This window comes from Macaca fascicularis, chromosome 3 (genome assembly GCF_037993035.2).
Source record: "Macaca fascicularis isolate 582-1 chromosome 3, T2T-MFA8v1.1".
NCBI lineage: Eukaryota > Metazoa > Chordata > Mammalia > Primates > Cercopithecidae > Macaca > Macaca fascicularis.
This window is the reverse complement of record NC_088377.1, coordinates 84566374-84581742: the sequence shown is the minus strand read 5'-3', so window position 1 is coordinate 84581742 and position 15369 is coordinate 84566374. Positions and strand designations below refer to the sequence as shown.

The following is a 15369-nucleotide window of genomic DNA, read 5'->3' as shown; positions in this document are numbered from 1 at the left end:
GCAATGCTTTTGAAATGATCTCTTTTTACATTCTATGGGGTCTTTCAATATAAAGTCTTCCTTTTTTTTCAATCCTAGCAAAAATTATCTCTGTAATTTCTTTAGGTATTTCTTAGGACTTCTGTTACCTATATCTGTTTCTGTCCTTCATTTCTCTCAACTGATCTTTTGTATTTCCCAGTCATTATTCTTTCTGCTTCCTTTTAAGAGAGTTCCTCAACTTGTTCTTCCCCTTTACTAAATTGTCCTTTAGCTGTATCCATTCTTTTTTTTTTTTTTTGAGATAGGGTTTTACTTTGTCACTCAGGCAAGAGTGCAGTGGCACAAACATGGTGGGCTCAAACAATCCTCCCACAACAGCCTTCCAAGCAGCTGGGACCACAGGTGCACACCATCATGCCTGGCTCTTTATTTTTATTTTTTGTAGAGATAGGTTCTCACCATGTTTCCCAAGCTTGTCTCAAACTCATAGGCTCAAGTAATCTTCCAACCTTGGCCTCCCAAAATTCTGAGATTACAGAAGTGTGCCACTGTGCCTGGCCTAGCTGTATCATTTTTAAAAATTCCATCTGCTTTATTCTTCATTTCAAATGTTGGATATTTCATACTGCTATGGCTTGAATGTGTCCCTGCAAAAATTTGGGTGTTGAGACTTAATGGCCAATGTGATGGTAGGAGGTGGGGCCTTTAAGGGTGATTAGGTCATGAGAGCTCCTCAATAATGCATATATCAAAATAGTTCTAAGAGAGGACTTTGAATGCTCTCACCACAAAGAAATGATAAATGTTTGAGATGATGGATATACTAATTACCCTGACTTGATTTATTATACAATGTATACATGCATTATACACATGCACACTGTACCCCATAGATATGTACAAATAATCATTTGTCAATTAAAAACAAACAAAAGAGTAACCTTCTGAATGAGGCTTTCCTTGGCTAACCTCTCTAAAAATGAAAGAAAGGAAGGAAAGAAGGAAGGAAGGAAGGAAGGAGAGAGAGAGAGAGAAGATGAAAAAAACCCCCTGCACTAACAATATTTGTCACTTCACATTTTCCTTTATTTTTTTTCCCCATAGCACTTAACACTATTGAGCACCCTATCTATCCCACTGACTAATCTTGTTTATTGTCTTTCTTTACAAGGGCAGTGATTTTATATGGCTTGTTCACTGCTGTGTGCCCTTCTAGAGTATAAAAAGTGGATAAAGAATTATGCCTGCATGTGGGACAAAGAGAGAAGCCAAGACAATTTCCAAGGTTTGGGAAGGTGGCTGGACCAGGAGGTCAGGGCTGTAGGAGACACCCATACTTCTTGGAGATGACCAGTGGGCTGATGGAAATGTAAGCTCATTGCTCAGTCATGAAGTAGAGGCAGGGGCATAACAAATGCAGCAAGATTTTCTGAATGAAAAGAAACAAATCATGTTCACTGTGGAAATTGAGATTGTATCAAAATAGAAATAAAACAAGGACATTATCTACACTCACATAGCCATGGTTAATATTTTGATGTATTTCATTTTGGTTTCATGTGTGTGTGTACGCAATATAATTGCATTCTGCTTTTCTTTTAGCCCACCACAGACATTTTCTTATTGTAACTCCTATTCAAAAACATTTTTAGTGGTAGCATAATATTCCTTTGTACCAATGCATTTCAGTGTAAAATGCCCTTGTACTTAACTGTCTGTGCATGTCTCTGATGATGCCTGTGGGATTTCTTTCTGCAGTGGGATGACTAGTTCAAGGAGTTTGATTAGATCAGAAACATCCCTCTAGACAGGCTGCCACAGCAGAGAACCTGGAATCCCATTAGGACACCCTCATTAACACCGGTGATTGTTATTTTTCCTAAAGTGTGCTGATTTGATAACTGAATCTTAGGAAGCTATTGTTGTAGCACCTGCATTGCCTTGACTCCCATGGAGGAGACCACCCTTACTTGTTCATTTCTGTGTGTTTGTGTGTGTGTGTGTGTGCAGGTTGCTTGGGTACATGTGACCTTAGGGGTTAGTGGAAGCAAAAGTCTGAGGGAGCAGAAGTTGGTTGAGGAAGATAGCAGAGGATCAGAAGAGGCCCCATGAGTCTACCTGGGAGGCCAAGGCAGGGAGGTAGAGGAACTGGAGGGTCTGGAGGAGAATGAGAGTATGCAATTTTAAGGTATTTACTGGAAGTGGCAGGAGAGCATTTAGAGGGAATAGGTGATCATAGGTATTGTGTTAGTCAGGGTTTTCCAGAGAAATAGAACCAACAGGTTATATCTATCATCTATTAATCAATCATCTATCTATCTATCTATCTATCTATCTATCTATCTATCTATCTATCTATCTATCTATCAATCATCTATCTAATCTGTCATCTATCTAGTCTATCTACCTACCTACCTATCTCTAATCATCCACCAAAAAAGATTTATTACAAAAAATTGGCTTATATAAGTATAGAGGCTAAGTCTCATCATCTGTAACCTGCGAGTTGGAGAACCAGGAAAGCTGGTGGTGCAATTTTGCCCAGGCAGGCAGATAAAAGGCACAAATTCTTTTTTCCTCTGCCTTTTGTTCTATTCAGAACCTTAATGGATCAGTGGATGCTGCCCTGCCCACACTGGGGAGGGCAATCTACTTTACTGAGTCCACTGATTTAAATGCTAATCTCATCTGGAAACACCTTCACAGATACTATGCTCACAGTATCACCCTCACAGATGCTGTATCTGGGCACCCCATTGCCCAGTCAAGTTGACACATAGAATGCATCATCATGAAGTGTGGGAAGCAGCAGAAGTTAGAGGTTAAGAAATGAGGACAAGAAAGGGCACATGAGTTGGTGGCTCCCAGGAAAACAAACCTAGTGGGCTTAGAAGGCAAGCATTATTTTGCAGCTCATAGCTCTTCAGCAGCTCCCAAGGGGTTGCCATGCTCCGGGCCTGGATTTCCAGACACTTGGCCTCGCTTCCTAGGTGCTCCAGGATTCTGCCACATAACTCTCCACAGCACTTGGTGACTGCTCCCTGCAATGGGCTCCCTCTGCTCACTGTCTCCCTCCATCTTCACAGCTTTGCAGTCACAGCACCCCCAAGGGGCCTGCCTTCTCAGTTTTCCTGGTTTCTCATGTGATCAGCCTGAGACCACACCCCATAATCCCCATCCTCTGAACACTTACAGAACCAACTTGCTGCTCATCACATACAACACATGTGATAAGGGTATTTTAGATGTTTCATCAACAAATCAGACATGGTGCTAGACAGGAGGTAACTCTTCGACAGCAATTTATCCTTGGATGCCCTGAAGCCACAGGCTCAGTGTTTTTGTCTAAAGTGGCTTTGACAAGTAACAATTGTTCCAAGGCTGCAGATAGGGGACTTAGATCCCAGAACCACTTCTACTTGGAGCAGAGAAGGGCCACTCTCTGCTTGGAGATGGGAAGGGGACACAGCAGTAAAGGGTATGAGACTTAATTGCTGAGTGTCTGTTCTGGTCCTTCCCTGCTTGTCCGTGGATGGCTGCTAGTGTTAGATGGAACAATACAGGGCACAACCCCAAAAAGGCAAGGACCAGTCACATAAGTGCACATTGCTGACCTGATCAAACCTGGGCCACAGACTGTCCCAACAATACAACCTCCTAGAATTGGACCATCTTGCGGATATGATCCAATGCCTCCATAGGTTGCCCACAAAGCCATGGAAACTGACTTGGGTTCTTTTGCTAGAGAGGAAAGCAGGGAAACGTTTGTGTTTACGAAGTTACCCACTACAGCTAAAATATTTTCCCCTTTCAGGATTATTTTACTAGTGATACAAAGCCCAGAGATGGTCAATAACAAAGGGAAAGAGATTTTTATTTTTAATGGTAAAAACTTTATTTACTATTTATAAATACATTGCAAGACAAACTTCTCAAAAATACTTTTCCCCCCAAAAATTAAAAAAATAAAGAAAAGCTAATAGGTAGGCAGAATGTCTTGAGACCCCTCTGTTTTCAAGGAGACCTCTGTGCAGCGTGTGTTCACACCGAGGGCTGCAGCAGGGCAGAGTCTCCCTGAGCCTGACTTTGCCAGACCTCCTTGGGTTTGGCCTCTGGGAGACCAGCCCAGCCTCTGGGCACGAGCTCCTTTCCTCAGTCATGGCCACAGTTGTATCATATAGCATCTCTAACATTTCATCTAGGATTATCTAGTATAGATCTTATTATATTTGGGGCTATGTTGTATACAATGTTAACAAGGACATATCTTCTCTGCATATATGTGTGAATTATAAAGAAAAGCATGAGAATGACTCTAAGTTCAACAAACATGGGTGAATCTCTAGCTGCTCCCAGTGTCCTGGATGGGCTCCCCAGCAAGCCATTCCTCCTTCCTGCTCTGATATTACTATTCCTTTTTACATTGTGCCAAGGAGGACAAAAGATGAGAGAGGAAAATAAAGCTTTGCCTTTAAAGAGCTTATCCTCAGAAATAAGCTTTGTCTTGAGTTGTTGAACTATGAAACACTATTTTCTGCAATCATCTGAAGAATCATGCCATTATTTGTGATGCCTCTGAATGGGGAGGCTGACTCTCCCTGTCTCTCTGTCCCTCCTACCCCATGGGGCCATGGCAAAAGCCATCCTGGGCCTTCAACTAGGCCATGTCTTCAGGAAGGTTCCTGAAAAGGAGGGCCCGTAATATCTGCCTTTATAGGTTCCCAGATTACCCTAGAACATTCTTAGATATATTTTTTTTTAAACAAGTAGGACTCCACCTTATTTTCTCCAATAGTCCCCAAGCAGTACAGGCCAATGAAGATATAAACATTATTCTTGGTTGAGGGACCCAAGCCCTTGTTTCAAAAATGACACCACAGAAGGCTGTGAGCTCCAGGAGCATGCGTCGGGATGTCCGGATGACCGGGGTGTAAGGGTTTCCCTATTCTCAATAAAGCCTGTGCACACTGTACAGGGAGTGGGGGCGAAGCGTGTTCTCTACATAGGCAACACAGCCGCCTAAGTCATGAAGTCAGTGGTTGGCCGCTTCGACCAACATGTGGTGAGCATTCCACGGGGGGATGAAGTCTGGGTGCTGTGCTCGAGTCTCTGAGTATTTTGATAGGAAGCGACAAGAAAATTCAAACTGCTTTTTGCTGACTACTGGAAAGTGAAAAGATGCTCAAGTTTACCATTCGAAGAAACCATAGGCATTTCAAAAACCTCTTTCTAAACTTTGGTTTAAAAAAATATCAGTTCACCACAAACAGAAATATAAATCGAGGCTGTAGCCAGCTGCTGGTCATGTCCTTGGCAGTCTTTTGTGCAAAATAAGGCATATTTGAGCTCCACATTAACTAAAACAAAAAGAAAAAGAAATATATTGAAATAATCCCCCCAAAATCAAAAGGGCTCAACTCTTGCCCTGAGATATCCAGCACAGCCTGCAGGCTAATGGCACTAGGCCTGCAAGTGCAGGGCTAGGGTCTCAACCCATGTTTTTAAACACAACAACAAGTACCATCTGTTGTTCGCAGGGTTCACTGTCAAAGAGTTACCCTCAAATTAGAATTATGTTTTTCCAACTTGTAAGGAAAAAAGAAACCCTTCTAACTAAACGTGCAAATTTCTTTTGCTTACTAAATTTGTCTTAATAAAATGAAAGAAAATGTATTTATTTCTTTCCCCCAATAGTTCCCTCATTTATTAAAAGAAAACAGAATACTGGGTATAATAGCATTCTCTAAAATGATTGTTTAAAATTTCATTTTTCTACCAGATTTAAATGAACTTTATTAAAATTATATTAGCCACAGACTAACAGAACATTCATAATATATTTTACAGAAAAAAAAGCCGCATCTTCAGACTGATGCTCTCCCAACTGAGCTATTTCAGCTGTCTCACATTCACATTTTTAATTTAGATACACGTATCTGTAGCAGGTTCTTGCGGATTAAAACAGTTTCCCTGTGAAGATAAATGGACCTCCAGACTTCACGGGCAAAGCCTAACTTTGAAAATCTTCACTTTGCATGTGGATGAATGACAGCTTAGGTGCTGAGAGGTGTCTGAAATAAAGCAGAGCATCCCTGAGGCACACTGGCCGGCCTCCTTCCCCACACTTGTTTGGTTGGGTTGAAGGGGTCTCCCTCTCCCTGCACCCTTCTGAGGGCTCTGTCCTATTTGCTTTGCTCTTTCTGGCCCTGAGCTGCAGTTCCTGGGTCTGCAAGCCTGGGGAAGGGCTGGTGGCCAAGCCCAGCCCATGAGGCTAGTCCAAGGACAGTGAGGCCCTGGAGCCCCAGGCTGCCCCTCCTGAGTGCTCACCCTCGCGGCAGGCGTCTACTTGCTCTGCATGCTGTAGCAGTGCACGTCCTCCTTCCCCTTGGTGGTGTAGCCTGGGAGAGGCTGCCCGTACTTATCCACACACCAGCAGAAGCCCCGCTTCCTGCCTTTGGAAGGGCGACACTGTGGGAGAGAAACAGAAGACAGAGAGGTGAACGCCCCTGGGTCTGGTGTCAGGTCGGTGACCAGGGCCCATGATGGTTTGCCAGCATGACTCTGCTATGCTGAGAAAGCATAACAGAAATTTCAGCTAAGGCTGCGTAAGAGCCACGCATGCCTAGGCCCGCTGACTGTGTACCTGTGCATGCGTGTGGGTGTAAGTTCCTTCTCCAAGAATGCGGGGGTGGGGGCAGTTTTGTGTTTCTAGGAGTGTAAGGTGGACACCAGTCCTTGCAGAACCTCTTGGGCCTGCCGACTTCTCTGCCAAATGTGGGACTGAGAATATCCCCTCTGCCTGGGAATGCCACAGCTGTGCCTTTGGAGCCCACATCCAGCCTCACACGACACCTTCTCAGTATGAATTTGTTGAATGAATGACTGATGTAAAATGTGGGTATAAATAAGCCATGGCAATGGAGGAAAGCTTAGGCTTTCGGACTGTGGCCACTACTACGAATCCTGGTATATGGTCACCCTGAGGCCACTGTGGCTCACTTAGGTCTCCGAAGGCCAATTCTGTAGATACCAATTAGAAAGCCAATTGAAACAGTGCCATCACATAACACAAAGTCTATAGAAGCATATTTATTACAGCTTCATATTACTATACCTTAAATTTGTTTGATCATTTTCAGCTTGTTTAATTGGGACTTTAGGCATATGACTACATTTGGGACTGATGTATAGACAGGATTCTCACTCCATTCCTTTTCCAGGAATAGGACTGTGTTGCAATACAAAGATTTTGAAAAGACTGCTGTTTGATGTTGATGACTCTCATGCCTTCTTCTCACCTGGGTTTTCTAGGGAAAGGCCAGTGAGTCACAGGAAGACCACAACATGGCCAGTTTGGAGAGCCTGGCCGTCCCCAGCATGGACCGAGTGTCTGATTTCAAGTTCCATCCCCTCCATGTAAGACAGACACCTGGTGTGTGCTGGGGATGGTTGGGCTCTCCAAGCTGGCCATGCTGCAGTCTTCCCCCAACTCACTAGCATTTCCTTGAAAAGCCCAAGGGAGACAGAGACATAGGAGTCATCAACATCTAGCAACGGTCTTTTCAAAATCTTAATATTGCAACCTGCTCACTATCAGGAAGGCATCAGTAGAAAAGGGGACAATTGTGGGATTTCAAGGTAAGCTTTTTGTGGTACGACCTCATGTCACACTTCTTGGAAACTGACTGTAATAGTTGTTTGAAATGGGACGCAGCATTAACAAATGTGTCAACATGTTCACCTGCAGTTTATAAAGGGTGCCCCTGGGCAGTACCTTGTCCACCCTGTGGGTGAACCACTGAAAGGGCAGGAGCGGGAAGTGGGTGGTGGAAAGGCACTAGGGTTGAGGATTATGGCCAATATAGCAGCACTCAGAGCAACAAGTCAAAACAGCCCTTGGTCTTACCTCCTGAGACTGGCACCAAGTCCTGGGCACTGGCGCTGCACAGGCTCAGAGTTAGAGCTATGGCCAGAAGAGCCTTGGGGCTGGTGAGGTGGGTTTCTCCTCTGCGTCAACAGAACCCGAAGAGGAAGAAAACACACTGAGGACCTCACTTACCTGCTTTTTCTTATAAAATCCCTTCTTGTCACAGTTGGGAATGTGCACACCCCTGGGACTCAGCACGTTGAGGAACTTCAGGTGATTCAGTGTGTCTTCCATTTCTCTCCGGCAGGGACCCTGGGGATCAGGAAGGACCGGAGCAACACAGTCATGGTTATTACTCTAGAATGTGTGCTTTAAAAATCTTACAATGCCGCACGACTGCCCAAAGTGGGACCTGTAATTTGCTCCTCAGATACCTTATGCCTGATTTAGCAAGAAAGTCCCTCAAATAAGCTAACCATCACTCCCTGTCTCCCTTTTGCTCTTCCCAGAGTAAGTCACAGAAGCTGGTATAGAACCAATAGCAGGTCAACAAGCACAGAGGATGAAGTAAATAAAATAAAACTATCTTTATGAGAATATTTTTCATTATCTCTAGAGGTCTTTATGACATCCCATATGCTTTTAAGAGTGTTGTTTCAGCTTGATCCTCATAAGATTCTCCAAAAGGGTCAATATTCTTTATGTAAGGAGAGGAGAGATGTGAGGCACAGAGGGGCTAGGGACTGCCCACCCATCTGCCAGATGCTGGGGCTTGTTGAGTAAGAATTGCCCTCAAGAGGCTCTGAGTACCCAGGCTTGGCAGGTCTTGCCCTCCTCGTTTAACAAGAGGAAAAGCTCTCACGTATTCTGTCTCCCGCTTGGACTCGGAGGAGAAGTTCTGGGTATCTGTGCTCTGAGACTCATAGTCGACTTTGTAGCGCTGGCTGTCTTTAGCATGCCCTTTCTTGATGATGATTATCTTTGAATGGACGGGGTGGAACTTGGGATCAGACACCCGGTGCGTGCTGGAGACGGACGGGCTCTCCACACTGCCGGCGCTGCGGTCTTCCTCCGACTCACTAGCATTTCCTTGAAACGCCCAAGGGAGACAAACATGTGAGAGTCATCAACATCTATCAACAGTCTTTTAAAAATCTTAATGTTGCAACCAGGTCACATGTAAATGACAATATTAGTTGACAATCCAAATAAGTTTTTTTTTAAAAAATACCTCGATGAAATATTAGTCCATAGTACCAATCGCTACATGGTAGTTGCTCTACCTCAAGAAGTTATCTGTTTGAAAGGCAATCTGACAGGGGCTCTTCCTAAGTAGCTGCAACTAAAGAAGGCAGACAAATGCTTAAGTGCCCCTCAGTAGAAGGTGAAGGCAGTATGCTTCATCTTCCACCGGCAGGGGGCAGACCCGAGTCACAGGAGGCTGCTGCGGCGCTGGCTCAGAAATTTTGCAGTGAACTCCAAGTGTGGTCCTCCCACCCGTGGGAGCAGCAGCAGCCTGGAGGACTTGGAAGAAATGCATATTCTCCACTCCGGAAACGCTGGAGTGGCGGCAGCAGTCTGAGTTGTAACAAGCCCTTATGGGAATTCCGAGGTTGACCAGTACCGTCCTCAATGCTATCAGGTAAACATGCTTATAAGAGCTTGGTGTCCAGCTCAGATGGGAAAACTGAACTATTACCTGCAAAGCGTTTTGCCTCAGGGGCTCAGAATCATGCAAGCATGTTGGTGGCTTGTTTTCTAGGTCCCCGTTACATCTCTAAAACTCAAGGTCTACACAGACCCTGTGCATCCTGCTGGTACCTGCCTGAGTCAGTCCTCTTCATCCCTGGTGAGCACAGGAGCACATGGATGCAGACAGTGCCAAAGTCCCACTCACAGCTCAGACTTCTAAGTGCCAAAGAGCTTTTCTTTCCCTGGGTGGGGATGGGGTAGGAGAAATCCCCCTCCAGCAGATCTCCCTTTTATAATAAAAAGTGCTAAATGAAGAAAGTCTGATACTTAAAATAGATGCTGGAATGTTAACAGTTGAATTAGAATTTTAAGTATATGACTAAATTCGAGACTGGATCTGTGGGCAGGATTCTCACTCCATTCCTTTTTCAGAATGAACTTGGAGGGGCTGTAAGACCCCTATGGGGATCAAAGGCTACATTCAGAGCCCATGCTCCCAGAGCCTGTGGACCATGCCAAGCTCAGCCCAGCACAGACCTCTGAAGGGCTTCAGCTTAAGTCCACAATTGAGAGTCATGAAATTTCTCTACTACAACAAACAAGACTATAATGTGTAACCCTAGCAGGGAGCTCAGGTGGCCCATCTGGTCCACAATCTATTCTAGAAAGCTACCAGGGCTGCAATGATTTGGTTGCAGATGCTCTGCTCTCCCCTGGAAGTGGCTACTGGCAGGTCACTCACCAGGGCCTTAGTTTCCTCACCTACCAAACAGCTCACTGAGGTCCTGCTGTAAAGTTCCCCAAGGGGTTTCACACCTTGGGAAGCACACATTCCCAGGGTCCAGGCCAGAGCCTCGCAGAGGAGCGCCCTACCTGTGAGGATTTGGTTTCAATTTCTTTTAATCTTAGCTTTCTTTCTTTTTCAAGGAAATACTGAGATAAAAGAGATACTAAGAATGTAAATATTCTAAGAACATGTAAATAAACATATTTATATTTCTTTTCCAAGAACCTTGAGTAATTTCTTAAATTTCCTTGGTTTCTTCTTAATGCCTGGGCTGCAGACTAGGGCATGAAGAGAAAACAGTTCTATTTAAGCAACAGATAATTGTGACTTTTGACTGTCACAAATTCACCTTTTTTTGTCAAATGCATTCTAGAAGTCACTTAGATCTTTTTATAATCTTATAGCTCACATTAACCTATACAACAGAGCTACTAAGACGGTAATCATGATTGCTGAAGCCTAAGTGACAATGTGTATCAGTATTTCTAAGATCACTTTTTGAACACCCCAACATGCACAATAATGTACAACACTTGGCAAATGACATAACTTTGTCCCAAGAGACAAATGCCTCCAGCAGCTTTAACAGCTGACCACAGCCAGTGTATGTTTCAGGCATCTGGAATCTTGCCTTTCCATGAATCCAGTGTTTCTCAGGGGTGAACAGAGCCAGCCTTGCCTAGCCAGAAAATAACTTTACCTGGGCATGGAACTCTACAGCTACATAAATTATAAAGAGACTGTTCATCCTGCTAGCCCTAGATGGGGGCCTGCCTAGTGACATCTGTCCAACGTGATCGTTGGGGAGTTGGGGGGATTAGGATGGGGAGAATTCTCTCAGCCTTCAGCTGTGCAAGGCAGGAACTTTATTTCCTCATATAACTAAGTGAGGCTGGCTAAGAATGCTTGAAAGATGAACGCCTGCCAAATCCACTTAAACAACGCCCCCCGCCCCCCCGCCCCGCTTTTTTAAGGGAACAATGTGATGCCCTTACCAGAGTCGCTGCCTGCCTGATAGACTGGTAGTGGCTGAGCCAAGAGGGTAACTCTGCCAAATGTTTGCATTTTTCCTCTTCTGGGGCTCCCCTTAACATCTCATTCCCCCCCATTTCAGATTAAGAAGGGAGACAGCCCTAGGACTGATTCCAATTCCCTTCCCTGTCATTGAAATTGACTTAGTCCACATTGCCCGCACCCGCCACGCACCTGGACGTTTGAGGTCCGCACAGGTGCGGAGGTGGCCTGAGTTGTAAGAATGGTATGGTACTAAAAGTGGCACGTGGGGTTCAAACCTACACTCTGTTGCGGCCTCTGGGTAACCTTAAGAAGTTACTTCTTTTTCAACTTCAGGTTTTCCAACCGCAGAAGATACCAAAACCCGAATCCACTTTACTTGTTTTTGGACACACCGGGACTAGATATCGCTTTGCAAACAAAAAGGCTGTTCAAAGTCAGTATTTTAAAAGAGAGGTACTATTTCCTACAACCTACCTGCCCACCTTCCTTGGTCCAAATCCGCCTATGTCCCCATCCCCAAGCATCCCTGGGATTGCGGTCCACACCCCCGTGCGGCGCGAGGAGAATCTCCTGTGTCCAGGATCTTTCCAAGAGCTAAACGTCGGTACCGCTCCCCCCAGCTCCGGAAACCTTTAACCCATTTTCACTGAAAGCGCTTTGCAATTTACAAGTACTCTGCACTTAAGAGAATCAAGCAAGTAGAGGGCCGGCAGGGGAGGGTCCCTCCGGTGAGCGCCTTCAGTTTCCCCACATACTATCTCCAGTGAGAAGAAAACCCGAGTCTCCGGCAGCGGCACCCAGCAACCCCCAGGCCCTTCCGCGCCAGTGAGCGGGCTGCTGCGAGCAGCGCACCTGGCGCGGGCGGCTCACCTGGAGCGGGCGGCGCTGGCAGCAGGTAGGCGCGCAGGCTGCTGACGGCACTAGAGTTGACGCAGAGCCCGCGGCCGTCCAGCAGCGCCTGCAGCGGGCGCGCCTCGTCGGGCGACGGCTGGCAGCGGAGGCCGGAGCCACAGCGCTCGGTGTAGATGCCGCACGGCTGGCCCTCGCTCAGCGCGCACGTCAGGCAGCAGCCGCAGCCCGGCTCGCGCACCAGCTCGGCGCACACGGCGGGCGGAGGCGCGCACTGGGCCAGTGCACGCGCGTCGCACGGCTCGCAGCGCACCACGGGACCCAAGCCCGCAGAGCTCGCGCCAGCCCTGGCCACCGGCGGCCCGCGGAGCAGCACCAGCACAGTTAGCGCAGCGGCCCAGAGCGTGGGTCGCGCCCGCTGCATGACGCCCGCCACCGGGGCACGCTGCTTGGCAGGCCGGGGCTCGCAGGGATGGCGCGACAGTACGCGGCGCGAGGCTGTGGAATCCAGGCAGGCAGCCGCCGATCTTTAGCGCCCAGCCGCAGCGCTCGCATCTGGGCGGCCCGGGCGCGCCGGCCGCTATATAGAAGCCGGGGTGGCCCAGGACACGCCCCGGAACGGCGCGCCCAGGAGTGGGGGTTGGGGAGGGGGGCGGGTCGGCGCAGGCACGGCTGCGGGGGCGCGTGCCTCGCCCTGAGCAGCCGGGGCCGAGCTCGGGGGCGTGCAGCTCGCGACTCACCCGGACACCTGCTCCTCTTGCGCAAGCCCGGAGCCCGGGTCACCTTGTCGTCTACAAGAACCAAGATGTGCCCGGTCACCTCGGCACTCCAGGCCACCTCAGTGCCCCCGGTCACCCCAGTCACTCCTGGCTAACTCAGCACCCCCGATCTCCTTGACCCCGCCGCCCTTCCCCCTTCCGTTCTCGGGGTGAGGTCGCCCTGCGGCGAGCCGGTGTCGAGGAAACTGGCATGCATCGCTCCGCATTCGTGTGTACCTTGTGGAGCTTTCTAAAATTTAATTCCGCTGGCAGGGGAAGTCTTGGGACATTTCTGATTTACATTTGGGTCTCAGGGAGCCAAGGCACTGCGGGATTTAATTTACACCCACTGGGCTGTTTACGTCCCCGGGGTCCACAAATACGCATCTGAAGATGTCCCCGGGGCCCACAAATACGCATCTAAAGATGCGCCCGGGGCCTTTGCCCCATTCGAGGTTTGCTTCTCAACACAAGAAAACTCACACGTGTTGCTACACCGCAAGTCTCCAATTAAGAGTGGACAGGCAAGGTAATGCGTCCTTAAGGCAGGGCTTTTCACCTATTTTAAATGACAACTGTTCTTCCTGTTTGGGATATTCTCCCTGATTACATTTTCAAATAGAGTTTACACTCACGACAAAAGAATAGCAAAGACAATAAAGTGGGCACTGCTGAAGCGTAATTAACCAAATAGTCCTTAAAATAGGCAATTTTCATTGTCATTTTTTGAAGGCGACTTCGTAATACTGTATTCTCTTTGATGCGTTGGGATTCTCGTTTATCTCTGCAATCTAAGCATTTTTCAGTAAAGTTCGGGGGCGCAAATGCGCGCTGAGGTCGCTGTAACTCCTGTCGGTCTTCTCTGGCACTCGAGCGTCTTCAATTTTGTCTGCACACCCCCTCCCTTCGGTGACCAACAGAGGACGCTGGTGGTCCAGGATTGGATTGAGGATTACATTTTTCAAGGCGCTTTTCCAAAGAGTTTGTGGGGGTGGAGTGGGAAGCTGTGAGACCTCCGCGGGAGGAGACTTTCCTGAACGCTATTGAAATTGGACGCTTGCCTTAGGAGGTGGATAGGTGACTTGAAGGAGTCCTTTGCAGTTTGGGGTAGCAACAACAAATCAGGAGCTCCTCCATTCCCCTCCAGCATGAAGCCTTGGGTGAAGTTAATCTTCATTCATCATTTCTGTCTCTCCTAATCGATCTCTCGCCCAGTGTCTCTTCTTGTTCTTCTCCCTCCCTTTCTCTCTCTGGTCCTCTCCCCTTTTTCCCCTGTCCACCTCTTCCCCCATGTCTATACATCTTCCTTTTATACATATCTATACATCCTCCTTTTGGAATGGAAAGACCAATTTCGTTCCCTCTTGTACTAAATAAATAAATAATTGGATCTCTACAAAGAAAAAGAGACCAAAGACAAGAACAATGGAGGGTCCCAGGGTGACAAAGGCCCAGCCCTGTCATTATCTTATGAGCTCTTCCCCCACAGTGCTCAGGCTGTGGCTACACTCAACCTTGTTTACAGGAAACCGCGCCATAATCGTCACTTGCTGTTTCCTTTCTCCTGTATCACCTCCTTCTAGTGTCTGCGTTGACACTCACGAACAGGATCTCTGATTTCGTTGAAAAATTGAAGGAAACAAAACGAATCCCGCAGGTTTACATCCGTTCCTTAAATACTTGCAGAGACCTTGACTCTGAAATTAGAGCTGGGTTCGGCATCAAATGCAATTCTTGAGGTCGCAGGTCTGCAGTTCTGGTTAGTGCAATGTTACAGCGGAGCCTGGACTGACTAGTTAGTGTAGCACTTTTTACTCAGCTTTATCATCTGGAGAGTGGAGAGGGGAAGATAAGAAAGAATGTCTTTTTGGAAAGGATTTAAAAAATATGTTTTATTCTTGGTTTTCTTCTTTTTTCCCTCGCATTACAGTTGGAGAAACTTGTTCAGTGCCGGATGGCTAGGGGGCGCCAAAGCGCCAGACGTCCAGCCCGGCCTCAGGGACCACCGGACAAATGCAAAGACTAAGTCACACTGCAACTTTCAAAGACTATTCCAATAACAATGTTTTATATAGATTGCCATCAGCTTTATCATGACATCTTGCAACAGCAGAGTAAATTTGAGGCAGTGACACGGGGAGAATTGTGTTTTGTTATTTAGCCAGTTTTATTTGATAACTGCAAGCTCCCTGCCCCTTCCGGAACATAATTGTTGCAGGAAGGATTTGGACTGGATAAAACTTAATTTTGTGACATGCTCGTTAATTCTGTTAAACTTCCAATTCATCTGGTGTTTGTAGTTTTTAATATAAACTAGTGTTTAGTGAGAAAGATGTTTCACCCCCTGTGAAGGTGCTTGGCATACAATTGCTAATCATTGCAAAAGTAGCAAATAACCATCCGAATAGAGGTCAGGA

At 46.8% G+C, this 15369-nt stretch overlaps 1 protein-coding gene across 2 annotated transcripts; it reads right to left on the bottom strand.

Annotated features, from left to right (window-relative positions):
* Positions 1-3852: 3852 nt before the first annotated feature.
* On the bottom strand, positions 3853-12751 carry IGFBP3 (insulin like growth factor binding protein 3). Of its 2 annotated transcripts, none has more exons than XM_015447450.4 (5): positions 12216-12751; positions 8712-8938; positions 8042-8161; positions 6310-6450; positions 3853-6053 (listed from the first exon to the last, which is right to left on the bottom strand). In XM_015447450.4, exons 1-4 carry the CDS (start codon positions 12616-12618, stop codon positions 6325-6327), a joined length of 876 nt encoding a protein of 291 aa, XP_015302936.1. In that variant the 5' UTR covers positions 12619-12751; the 3' UTR covers positions 3853-6053; positions 6310-6324. The 2 variants fall into 2 exon arrangements, with proteins under 2 accessions (XP_015302936.1, XP_005549698.1); XM_005549641.4 differs by having other exon boundaries at positions 3853-5339.
* Positions 12752-15369: the final 2618 nt, after the last annotated feature.

Excerpts from the sequence above, each read along its gene's own strand:
- IGFBP3 (XM_015447450.4), bottom strand. The coding sequence starts at position 12,618 with ATGCAGCGGGCGCGACCCACGCTCTGGGCCGCTGCGCTAACTGTGCTG. Across the intron at positions 8,162-8,711 it reads CCAAGCGGGAGACAGAATAC|GGTCCCTGCCGGAGAGAAAT; the intron begins GTGAGAGCTTTT and ends CCTGATCCCCAG. Across the intron at positions 6,451-8,041 it reads GATTTTATAAGAAAAAGCAG|TGTCGCCCTTCCAAAGGCAG; the intron begins GTAAGTGAGGTC and ends TCTCTCCCACAG.